Raw genomic sequence first — 12,838 nt, 5'->3', positions numbered from 1 at the left:
GAGAATGAATGTGAGAGAGAAATGCTGACTTGTTGTTTCTTCATTATGTAATTCATTTAAGAGGGCTACACAATATAAATTTATTTTAATTAATCTATAAAGATTTCCTAGTATGAATTTAAGATTGTCAATCAAAACTTCAGATTTTTTTTTTTAGCATTAGGGCCATTTTCTCATTATTTTATGTTACCAACACAAACCTTAGTTCTTGACAACTCACTATTTCCTAATCAATTTAAGATTTTCTTAAGATACGTATTTCCTTTTCTTCTCCTTAAGTGTTCAAATTGAAATAATTTAATACCTCTTCCATAGAAAGGATTTTAGAGTTTTGAAATGGAAATAATTTAATACCTCTTCCATAAAAAGGATTTTAGAGTTTCGAATAGTCATGTATGCATAATCCCATAGATAATGATTCTCTCCAACTTTCCCCACATCTCTGCATTGTTTCAAGGTTGCACATGTATCCTAAAGAGAAAAAAAATTCAGTGGATCTCTCAAATTTTTAACTTTGTTTTTTTAAACCAGTCAGTGTTTACATTATTACTCTTGTAGGTAATACATTTATTTCAAATTGGAAGTTTTTCAATGCACATTTTCTTTATGATGCATTTTTCTTCATAGAAATGAAAAAATAATTTTTAAGTATCTGAGAAAAAATTCCAAGCCATTTTATATTTTTCAAGATCTGCCATTTACTTGTTCCTCTTTAGTTCTTGAGAGCTAATTACTTCCTTTAGTTTTTTTTTTTATTGTCACTTTTACATAGAATATTTTGTATTGTTGATTAAAATGTTTTAAGTGTTCTTTAAATACTAATGTCTAAAAGTTTATGATGGTTTCTAAAGAAAGGGTATATGCTTAATCTCTTGCATGTTTTCTTTTCACTTGCCTCCTTTTCCTGGTATATTTTCCCACTTCTCATTTAGTATTAAAATATAGAAAACTGTTTCTCTCCATTATCATCTTCCTTTCTTCCTCCTTTTCCCCTCCCCCCTCCAAACTTTTCTGCCCACCCCAGTCCTCCTAACCCTGCTCTTGCCAACATGAAAGCATAATGGCAGTTGACCACAGGAAGCTCCCTAAATAGAAAAGTCATTTATACTCCTCCAGGCCAGGTAAAGGAGTGCCTAGCAGCCCTCCTCCCCCTGCTGGTGAGAGTCGTTTGCCTTCTTAGATGTTCTCCACCCTGGGAGCAGAAGGGAACAGTTGGCTGGATTCCCAGGGAGCCTTTGAGAAAATGCCCATGTGAGCAATTGCTTTCCTTTCATTTACAGGTCATTTTCCTTTCTTCCCCTTTGCAGTCTAAGACAGGGCACACACAGTCTGGTAAAAGTTTGTTGTTGTTTTTTAAAGTAGAAACTTGGAGCACTTAGGGAAGACAGGGAAAATATTAGATGAGGTGTCTTTGGGTGATTCATGGTTTTTTAGTAGATGGGGTTGAGAATGTAAAAGATAAATTATAATAGTTCATGGTAGATGAGAACTGATATGAGTTAGAATTGTCATGTATTCTTCCCCCCACCTTTAGAATGAAACAGCAGAAGAAGGAGAAAATGTGAGAAAATGTGGTAGAAGCTTGTGTGCTTTGGTGAACTCAGTGGTTATTTCTCAATCTATTTGCAACAAAGGCTGGATGATTTTTTTTTTTTTTTTTTTTTGGACATAGAACCATGGAAAACAAGAAATAAAAAATGTGGAGAGTTTTACTTTAAAAATATTACCTTGTTTAATTTGTTTATATGACAGCTTTGTCACATAGATTGGGGAAAAAAAATGAACAAATGTAGCTGAAACAATTCTAAGTTTTGATTATATAAGCATATTTCTCAAAATTCATCCGGTCACTGTGCTTCTTCAAGTACTTTAAAATTGGACCCAAGTCGGTGTGGAGTAGGGTGCTAGCAGCTGCATAAAATGGCACTTTGCATTTAGGTTGGACTGCAAGTTTGTAGTTTCAAAAAATTTACCAGTAGTTATGTAAGTGTGAACCACTCACCCAAATAAAAAAATCAACTCTTTGTATCTTTGCTTGTTAGTTTAGATTTTTAACTAATCCATAAGATATTGTTCCTTGATCAGAAAGAAAGAACAATTTTTACCTTAATTTATAATGGAACATATATTCTGAATGAACACTCCAAATGTATTTTTATATTTGAATCCCAAATAAATTATTAAATTCTGCCTAGTCCCAGTGCATCCGCTGATTGTAAAAGGACTGCTGGGGATGATTGAATTATTTTGAAAACAGTAAAAATTTAGGAGAGGATTAGTAACATAGACACTATGTAGTCATTAGCTTCTGATGTGACAGTTGCTTTGTATTCCATGAATTTAGAAGGATGGCTTATTTTTCTGTACAAAGGATACAAGTCTCAAAATATAGAATGATAATTTGGTAGAAAGCTGGAAATAAAAGATTTCTTTTAGAAGCCTCTTGGATTTTTAAAAAGGTGATTTGCTGGTAGCAAGTTGATTGAAAATGTTATCTGACTTGTATGTTAAAATGAGATTTAAATAATTGATTTAATGAGAGAGAGAATATTCAGTTACTAAAGTAATTGGTTGGCAAAGCCTTTAGAACAGTATTATTTAGACCTAGTTATAAAGGATTGCACCTTTAATCAGGGTGCTTAATTTGATTTCTTGAATGTATCTGTGGCTTGTCTGACAAGCTCAGTAACAAATGAGTTCTGAATTGTAGGAACTGATCAAAATGTAATCAGTGTCAATTGCCATTGTTGTAGTTTATTGCATATTGCTGTCAGTTGCTGTAATCAAGAAATGTTGAAGTGCTTTTAAGTCTCCAGAACTTTGAGTAATTGACTTCATATGTATGATGTTATGGCTGTGAAATAACCATCCCTTCCTGTTTTACTTGCTCTTCAAAAAAAAGTTTGAGACCAACATTGAGTTGTCATCCATTCTTCATCATGCCCAAGCCTAAAACTTTTTAAATGGCATGCATGACTTAATGTGGTGGTCCCATTTTGACAGGTTTTTCTTTTTAGTGCTTTTAAAAAGGAAATACAAGATGTTTCCTTCTCCTATGTAAACAAATACAGTATAAGGGGGAAAGAAAACCCCTGACACAACTAGTTTTTTTTTTTTTTTGTCTTAGTTGGGACATCATTCTGGAGTGAGGAAGAAATAGTCTCCTCCATGAATCTCTTATTTTTTCCTTTGCATAATAGGAGTGTAGAAAACCAGGCGAGTTGATACTGATGGCTCAGTATCATTCATCATAGTCCATTTCCCACCTCATTCCTTTGGGTAGGTACCATCACTGATTGCTTATACTTTTTAGTAATGCAGTTGTGACGATAACCTGCTACATTTAATAATTTACAAAAACCTGTATACCTTCCTCATTTGCTTTGATGCTCCCAGCAGTTTTTATGAGAGCATTTATATTCTCGTTACTATGCAGACGAAGACCTGAAATTTGGATAGGTTTGGAACCATTTACTTGGGCTGGTGTTGGCTGGTCCAGGTTGGTACAGGCACTTAAGCCTGGGTTTATGACACCAACACTGCACTTCTCCCTGCGGCCGAGCCACAGCTGAGTGCGCTAGCCCAGAGTTACAGGGATCAAAGATGTCACCATACTCAAGAGTGTTTGCCTTTCTTGCTATAATTTCCTTTTATTTATTTCAGCCAGGATGAACTTTTCCCTTTCCATAATTTACTAACTCCCTCATGCACATTGTGTGTGTGTGTGTGTGTGTGTGTATGTGCCACATGCCTTAGAACTTACTAGCCATTTCCAAGGGTATTTGTAAGAAACACATCATCGACACATTTTTAGGACAAAGCAAACTAGTGTAGTTTAGTGTGACTGTCATTAAGTGTCCTATAGAGGCTTCCAATAAGTATTTCCTGCATGAGTATACACATTGTATACTCATGTGTATACCTTATGTATACTCATCTGTATACCTTAATGTGAAAGATTGCCCATAAATGACTTTTTCAGTCTATGTGTAATCATATGTTTGTTTTGGTTGATCATATGTTAATTTTCATAAAGATAATATAAAGAACACAAATCTTGGAAATGTTTTGGACCAGTTTTTTCATCCCTTTCCTCACTGGCTTGTCGCCATTCTGATAGTCGTTTTGCCATTCAAAGTGCCTCTCTCTGTTCCCCCTGTCATAACACAGTGTAAGAGCAATTATGCCACCTGAAACAAGTTAAATTGTACACACACAACTGAAAATGCCACATACTCTAAGCCAGCGGTCCCCAGCCTTTTTGGCATCAGGGACCATTTTCATGGAAGACAATTTTTCCACAGACCAAGGAGTGGAGGGGGGAATGGTTTCAGGATGATTCAAGTGCATTACATTTATTGTGCACTTTTTTCTATATTACATTGTATTAATAATGTGTAATGAGATAATTATACAACTCACCATAGTTTGGGGGCCCCTGCTGTAGGTCATGGTTGCTGAACAATACCTTTGACAACAATGATGATAATAGTGTACATGAATCATAGTCATGGATGCTGTACTATACTATTTCTAATTCTTATCCCAGCTCAACCCTTGTCCTTTTGCTTTGATCTCTATTACAGGTTTTTAGAAGTGCTAGAAATGTCTAGTAATAGAACTTGGCTTATAACATTTTAAAGAAACTGAATATAATGTTTTTGTAGGAAACCACAGGATTAATTACTTGTGGTTTGTTTGATCATTTGAAAACAAAAGTTTCATGAGCTAGTTAAGAGGGCCTTTGAATGTTCAAGCTTTTAATTATTTTTTCTTGCTTGCTTACTCACTAGATGTAAAAACATGCAATGAGGTGGACCTGGAGAATTCCATCGATTGGGAAGTGAAGACAATAACGAGTGCCCTGAAACAGTATTTGAGGTAAGCTCCTCTAAGTAACAAGAGGGAACAACGGACTATTTGGATATGTAACATGAACAGATGCCAACTCTGTACATAAATATCAATAGTTAAACCTTATTAAAAAGGGGAAAATTTATGAGGTATCTAATAGTGTTCCAGAAAGTAAGGTAAATAGTAGAGGAACATCAATTGTTAAGTGAATTGCAACAGAATAGAAATTGAATAGACTTGGGTTTTGAAATAGATGTCTATTGTAGATGTGGGTTATAAGAATTAAACACTATGAAACTACTTATTATTGAGGGTTTATTGAATAAAGGCAACTTACTGAATTCCTTAAATATTTATATTTTAGGCTAAAATGAAGATACTTTATTTTAAATTTAAACCATTTGAACTTAAAGCCTTATGATAACATGTAAACACTAAGCTATTAGAAAAGAAGTTTACTTGATGAAATCTTAAGATAGTTTTCTATTTATTATAGAAAATATTTAGGACTAGAGTTAGAAGAGGATTCAGCATTTTTATGAGTCATCCTTTTTTAAAAAAAACTAAAGAAATGCAATGATAAGTTTGGGATTAGATGAGGAATAGGTATATAGAGAGTAAAGAAAAAAGTGAATAAAAGGATGAAAAAAATCATAACTGATTCCCATGCTATAGTTCCATTGAAGACTTACATTTTTGTATGGCAAACACATGGCAAGGCGCTCATATGACCAGCTCTTTTTTGTTTGTTTTTTGGGGTTTATTTTATTTTATTTTTTTTTGAGATAAGGTCTCAGTGTGTTGCCAAGACTATAGTACAATGGCACTATGATGGCTCACAGCAACCTCAAACTCCTGGGCTCAAGCGATCTTCCTACCTCAGCCTCTTGAGTAGCTGGGACTACAGGCACATGCCACCATGCCTGGATAATTTTTCTTATTTTTTTTTGTAGAGATGGGGGTCTCACTATGTTGTGTAGGCTGGTCTTGAACTCTTGGCCTTGAGCAGTCATCCCACCTTAGCTTCCAAAGTGCTGGGATAACAGGCGTGAGCTCCTGCGCCCGGCTGGATAAGTTCTTTTAAACCATACATAGGGTTGTTTTTCAGGTAAAAATTATTTAGGTTCCAATATGTACATTAGAATCAACTTACATTACATGTTTTGTATGTTTAAAAAATGAGAAAAAATTTTGAGTACATAAGACCAGAGAGATTATTGTAATGAACTCTCATGGCCCTCTTACCCTGCTGCTTGAGTTATCAACATTCCACCCTTCTTGATTCATCAATCTCACTACCTGCTGCTTTTTAAAGATAATGCTTTAAAGATTTTCCAAAACACCTTACTGAAGCTATAAATACTTGAGTATTCACCACAAAAAAGATAGAGTTTTAAAAAAAGACAATCGGGCTATTATACCCAACAAATATGCAGCACTCAGTCCATGTTCAATTTTCACCAGTTTTTTTTTCCCTCAAAAAAGTCTTTTTATGTTAAATCCTACAGGATTTAAACAGGGGCCAACATTTCACTCCGTTTCTTTTAATCTATACCATCCCTCCCCTCCTCTGCCATTGGCTTTTATTTATTGATGAATTTGGGTCATTTTTGATTATATCCTCATGGTGTCATTTAATATGTTTCTCTAGCCATCGTAATTCCTGTGAACTAATAGTTTTCAAATAGACTGTTAGATCAGGTTAGATTTTATTTTATTTGTTTCAAGAATACATTGTAGTGCTATATTCTTTCTGTTATGTCACATCAGGTGGCCTGTGTTGCCTGGTTGTCCTACTTTGTAATGATATTAAAATTTATCAACGGATAATAGGTGTGTATTACCTATTTTCGAGTACTTTATATAAAGAAAGATGTTTTTTGGCCACTGGTTTAAATTTTTAAGCTATGACGTACATTATTGTTATTCCTACTCAATAAAGGGGTAACATTAAGATTAAATCTATATACTTATATTTAGATTGCCACTGATAGTGACTGGTTTAGATGAGAATTATGGTAAAAATGAATCTTGTTAGTCCTCACTCTAGGATTAGAATGTAAGCTCCTTGAAGACAGGCATTTTAAATGTCTTGTTCATGACAGTTATTGGCAGCAGCTAGAGCTGTTCCTCTCGAGAAGTATTAGAGCAGTGGTTTTCACCTTGGGATAATTTTTTTGTCCTTTAGGCGACATTTGCCAATGTCTGGAGACATTTTTAGTTGTCACCATTGCTAGAGGGGTGACACCTGACTGGCAGAGGCCAGGGATGGGCTACTAAACTTCCCACAATGCATGGGACAGCTCACCCTTCTCCCCAAAGAATTACTTGGTCCAAAATGTCAGTAGCGCTGAGGCCGAGAAAGCCTGCAAATGAATGAAGGAAACAATGGGTAAAGGATATAAAATTTTAATAAATTGCATATGTTAACGTTACCTGCAAAAGTACTGCCACTCTAGGAGGTGGTTTTAAATACCTTTTCCTGTTTGGTAAATTCATACCTAGTACAGGGTTTGGCCAGCATGACTCAGTTGTTGGTGGGAAACTAAGGGTAAAAATCTAACTCTTTGGCAGTAAATCGTGTCCTTTTTTCCTCCCTGCTTCCACATGGTTCTTTTCTTTTTCCGTGTGGGAGGAATTAGTTTAATACACTAGAGGATCTTTTTATTTAGTACATACAATTTCTTTTTGAATCTTGATACTCTCCGAAGCTAGTTCCTTGTTGCCCCTGGTCTGGTGTTGCCTTTTCTGCCGTTTTCTTTTCATTACGTTGCTTCCTCCTATGGAATTCCACTTTTAAGCAAACGTTGCTTACAGAACGACATTATGAGATGCTATTATTATATAACTTCACTCCTAACAAAATTCGCATTCTGCCTGAATGTGATAAAGTGATTATCATAAGATGGCAGATGCCTTGGGAGATTTGAAAGTTGGGTTGCTGTTCTTTTCCCCTATGTTATTTTTAGCAACTGAAAATGCAGTAATTAGGATTTAATTGACACTTTTTTTGGTGCAATGCACCAAACGGGAGAAAACTGAGATTTTTATCTACCTCCATTTTGGCAACAGGGTTATGGCCCAAACTAGTATGTTTCTTTCCCCAGGGCGAGGTCATAACAGTGTCATGGTCAAGAGCAGGGAGTCTGAAGCCAGCCTGCCTGCCGGGATTGGAGTCCCAGCTCTGTCACTCACAGCACCGTGGCGTGAAGCTGAATATAGCTTTTCTCACCCAAAAAAAGCTCTTGCCCTTGAATTCCTCTCACTACAAATAACCCAGCCGTCTTATTGGATGGGAGGTTGGAGGTGGAAGGAGGGAAACAGCCAAACCCCCAAAGCACCAAACTAAAACAAGAAGCAGATCCTCCAGGGTCTTGGAGAAGGAAAAAAGATGTGCAGCGGACCTATGTATGGCATCTCCCTTTTTCTTCTACTGACTTGAGACAATTTTTTTTTTTTAAACTTCTAGTGTTTTAGGAGACTGACTACCAGCCCTTTGAATGATTTCTTATCTATGCAGACCATCATTTTGATTTCCAGCAGTATGTTCATTACAACAGTTTCCCATTGTGAAGGGACCAATGAGCTGTTCTGTGATATTTCTAGTAAAATGATTTTACCTGGAGGAAACTTCTTTTAAGCCTGGAAATTGGAATGAGACTTTTTGGGAAGGAAATGCCAGCTTAGGTAAATATTATGATTTATATCCCCCAACAGATCCCAACGGGTGGCAAAGAAAGGTGGCTTAAAAACATGTTGGGTGGGAGGCTGAGAGATGTGGTGACTCAGTATAATAAATTTTGGATGGGGAACTTGTCATTTTTATTACTGTTTCCCTAACGTTAACAATATTTATTTTTCATGCTACATTGCCTCGCTAGACATATGGCAATGATACAAGTAACTTGCGGAAGATATTTAGATACAAATTCATTTTTATTGGAAAAGAAATGCCCTCTATGGTTTTTCTAAATGTTCTCATCTGCCCCCAGCCTTCTATTCAGCACCCTCTAACTTTCCTTCTCTGCCAGATAACCATTTTTCTTGTTTGCTACTTCCTGCCTGTCCATTCTTTGAAACAAAAACCCCAAAGGTTTACTTCTGATTGGCCCTTCTTTCTCCTTATTTAGGCTGTGGTATAATTGATTTTTTCCTCCTTTTCTTCTTTAAATGGGAATTAGGGGAAGAAGGGGATGGAGAATGGAAATAAGAGCAGTGTTTCTTCACTTGTGCATAAAGTATTAGTTTGTCTACCATTGTCATTTTGTGTGTACATGTGTATACTGTAGCTTTGTAAATTGTAAGGAACATATATGCCTGTAAATATATTTTTGCATCTATTTTTAATTTTTTAAACAGCTTTATTAAAGTGTAATTGACATGCAATAAGCTGCACATATTTGTAGTGTACATTTTGATAAGTTTGATATCTCTACACCTGTGTAACTATCACCATAATCAAGACAAAGAACTTATCCATCGCTCCCAGAAGTTTTCTGGTGCCGTTTGAAATCCCTCTCTTGCACCCTTCCCTTCTCACCACCTCATTTGTAGGTAACCATTGATCTGCTTTCTGTCATACAATAATTTTCATTTCCTTTTATTTCATCTAAATGGAATCATACAGGTATATACTTTTCTACAAAAAGTCAGGATTCTTTAATTTAGCATAATCAGTTTGTGATTCATCTATGTTGTAGCATATACTGGTAGTTCATTCTTTCCTCCTGCTAACTACTGGCCCATCGCATGGATACACCACAACTTTTTTTGACCTGTTGATGGATATTTGGGTTGTTTGTAGCCTTTGGCTGTTGCACATAAAGCTGCTAAAAACGTTTGTGTATAAATCTTTGAATGGACATAGGCTTTCATTTCTCTTGGATAAATCCAAGGAGTGGAATATCTGGATCATGCGGTAGGTGTATGCTTAACTTTTTGGGAAACCGACAAATGTTTTTCCAAAGTTAATGTACTACTTTATGTTCCCACCAGCAACATGCAAAAGTTCTACTTCCTCTTCATCCTTGCCAACTCTTTAGGTTGCCAGTCTTTTTAATTTTAGCCTTTCTAATAGATACACAGCAGTATCTCATTGTGCTTTTAATTTGCATTTTCTAATGACTAGTAATGTTGAACATTTTTCATGTGCTTACATTCCATACACACACACACACACACACACACACACACACACACACACACACACACACTCGGGTGAAGAGTCCATGTTTTTTGCCCACTTTTTATAAATTTCAATTGTTATATTATTGTGTTTTGAAAGTTTTTAAATGTATTTTGGATACAAGTTATTTTTCAGTATTATCCTTTTGCACATGTTCTCTTCAGTCTGTGACTTGTCTTTTTGTTCTCTTAATAGTGTTTTTCAAAGAGAATTTTTAATTTTGATAAAGTCCAATTTATCAATTTTTCATTTTATGAACTGTGCTTTTGGTGCTGTATCAAGAAATCTTACTGAATCCAAGGTCACAAAGACTTTCTATTTTCTTCTAGAAGTCTTATAGTTTTAGGTTTGCACTTAGATCTGTGATCCATTTTGCATAATTTTTTATATAAGATATCAAGTATGGATTCAAGTTAATTTCTGCATATGGATGTCCAGTTATTCCAGTATCATTTGTCGGAAAGACTATTCTTTCTCATAAATTGTCTATTGAAATGATCATATAGCTTTTCTTCTTTAGTTTGCCAGTATGGTGAATTGCATTGGCATATATTTTATATACATATATATGTAAATTTTAAAAAATATTAACCCAGTGTTATATTTCTGTGATAAACCCAACCTGATCATGATATATTATCCTTTTATTTATCTTGTTGAATTTGATTTACTAACATTTTATTCAGAATAGTTGCCTCTGTGCTTATGATGAGTGATATTGGTCTGTAGTCTTCTTGTAATGCCTTTAATTTTGACATTGGGGTAATGCTTATCTCACAGAATGAGTTAGAAAGTATTCCTTCTTCTATTTTCTGAAAGAATTTGTGTAGAATTGGTCTTTCTTATTGGTTTGGTAGTATTCACCAATGAAATCAACTGAGCCCACATTTTCTTACTGGCAAGATTTTTAACTACAAATTCAATTTCTCTAATAGATATAGGACTACTCAGGTTATCTGTTTCTTCTTGCATGAGCTTTGTGTAGTTTGTGTCTTTCAAGACATTTATCTATTTTTATCTAAATTGAATTTATGGGTATAAAATTGTTCATAATATTCTCTTATTATCTTTCTAATGTCTTTAGAATTTGCAGTGACTCTGCAGTCACCTAATTCCTGACATTGGTCATTTGTGTTTTTTCTCTATTATTTCCCAATGATTCTAGCTAGACTTGTCAATTTTATTCATCTTAAAGAACCAGTTTTGGAATATTTTCTCTTTTCTTTTTCTGTTTTCTATTTCATTGATTTTTGTACTGATCTTTGTTTTTCTGCTTGCTTTGGGTTTAATTTACTTTTTTCCCCTAGTTCTTTAAGGTACAAAGTGAAGTCTTTGATTTATGACCTTTTTTCTCTTCTATTAATAATATAGATATTTAGTTATATAAAACTCCCTCTAAGTACGGCTTTACTTACATCTTTCAAATTCTGATATGTTGTACTTTTATTACCTTCAGTTCAAAATACTTCCTGATTTCCCATTCTTTGGGATTTTCCAGATGTGTTTCTCTAAGTTTTAATTCAAATGTTATTATAACCAATGAATAATACATTCTTTATGACTGGAACCCTTTTAAATTTGTTGAAATTTGTTTTGTGGCCCAGAATGTGGTTTATTCTGGGGAAAAAATGGTCCATCTGCTCTGAGAATGTGTGGTCTGTTGCTTTTATGTCGTGTGTCATATAGGTGAAGGAAATGCCAATTAGGTGAATATGGTTGGCAGTTTTGTTCAAATTTCCTGTATCGTAACTGATTTTCTACTTGTTCTATCAGATACTGAGACAGAGATATATAATCTCTGCTTATGGATTGGGATTTGTCTATTGCATATTGCAGTTCTACTAGTTTTCTCTTTGTGTATTTTGCAGCTCTGTTATTAGATCCATTAATGGTTAGTATTGTTTTGGCGTCTTGATGAATTGACGTTTTTATCACTATGAAATGACCTTTTTTATCCCTGGCAGTATTCTTGGCCTTTTAAATGTTTAAAAACTTTTTTTATGTTACTTTGATTTTTTTATTAAAGATTTGAAGAGGAATTTCTGAGTTAAAGGATTTCAATCTTTTAAAAGTTCCTAATATCTTGCCAGATTGCCCTCCAGAAAGGCTGTACAGATTGATCCTTTTCTAGGTGTTCTTTAAGTGTTTATAAACTTAGGTGATCTTGTCTTTTAAAGATAGGTAGGTAGCAAGATTAACTGAACTGTCCAGTTCTATTGATCACAGGATCAAATATCATACCATTTATGTAACTTGTTTTATAGAATATGAAAATGCTATGTATATTTTTGTTATCACTTCATATCTTTTTTCTTGTTTTATAGGCATAAATGTAAAAAAGTTCTTATTTTTATAATGGGAATATTTAAGAGGATTTGATTTTTCTATGTATTTTTTGTGGCATCTTCACTTAATATCTTAGAGATGGTTTTTCAAAATTATATGCATATATTTGGTTAGATGGAATGTTTAGCTTAAATACATTAATGTGTGGAAGGAAGTTTTATATATAAAACCAGATGTTAGTAAAGGTATGTTCCAAGATTAGATATGAAGTATTATATGTTTAAATCTGATAGCTTTCTGTAGCTGCTTAAACTTTGATAGTAGATGGTGTGAATAGCGGTTAATAAAGTGATCCATTTGATGTATATATCTTTTTTTGATATGTAAAGTTATTCCCTAGGGAAGTTTTTCATGTTAATTAAGAAATGCACAACTCATTTAACACTCTTTTATAGAAAAATCTCAGAGAGAGGTGACCTGTTTGAATTTGTTTTGTAATTCTGAGCTGTCCTT

The 12,838-nt window shown here is 34.4% G+C and overlaps 1 protein-coding gene across 2 annotated transcripts in view; it reads left to right on the top strand.

The window, feature by feature from the left end:
* The window catches only part of ARHGAP10 (Rho GTPase activating protein 10), a 292,374-nt gene that overhangs the window by 183,195 nt on the left and 96,341 nt on the right, over positions 1 to 12,838 (top strand). For both annotated transcript variants that reach the window (XM_012783754.2, XM_012783755.2), the window contains one exon: positions 4,794 to 4,881. In XM_012783754.2, coding sequence (XP_012639208.1) covers positions 4,794 to 4,881 — 88 coding nt within the window. The remainder of the gene's footprint in view (positions 1 to 4,793; positions 4,882 to 12,838) is intronic.

Source organism: Microcebus murinus, chromosome 15, assembly GCF_040939455.1.
Source record: "Microcebus murinus isolate Inina chromosome 15, M.murinus_Inina_mat1.0, whole genome shotgun sequence".
NCBI classification, from domain to species: domain Eukaryota; kingdom Metazoa; phylum Chordata; class Mammalia; order Primates; family Cheirogaleidae; genus Microcebus; species Microcebus murinus.
The sequence above is the reverse complement of the archived record's forward strand: the minus strand, read 5'-3'. Positions and strand labels throughout refer to the sequence as shown.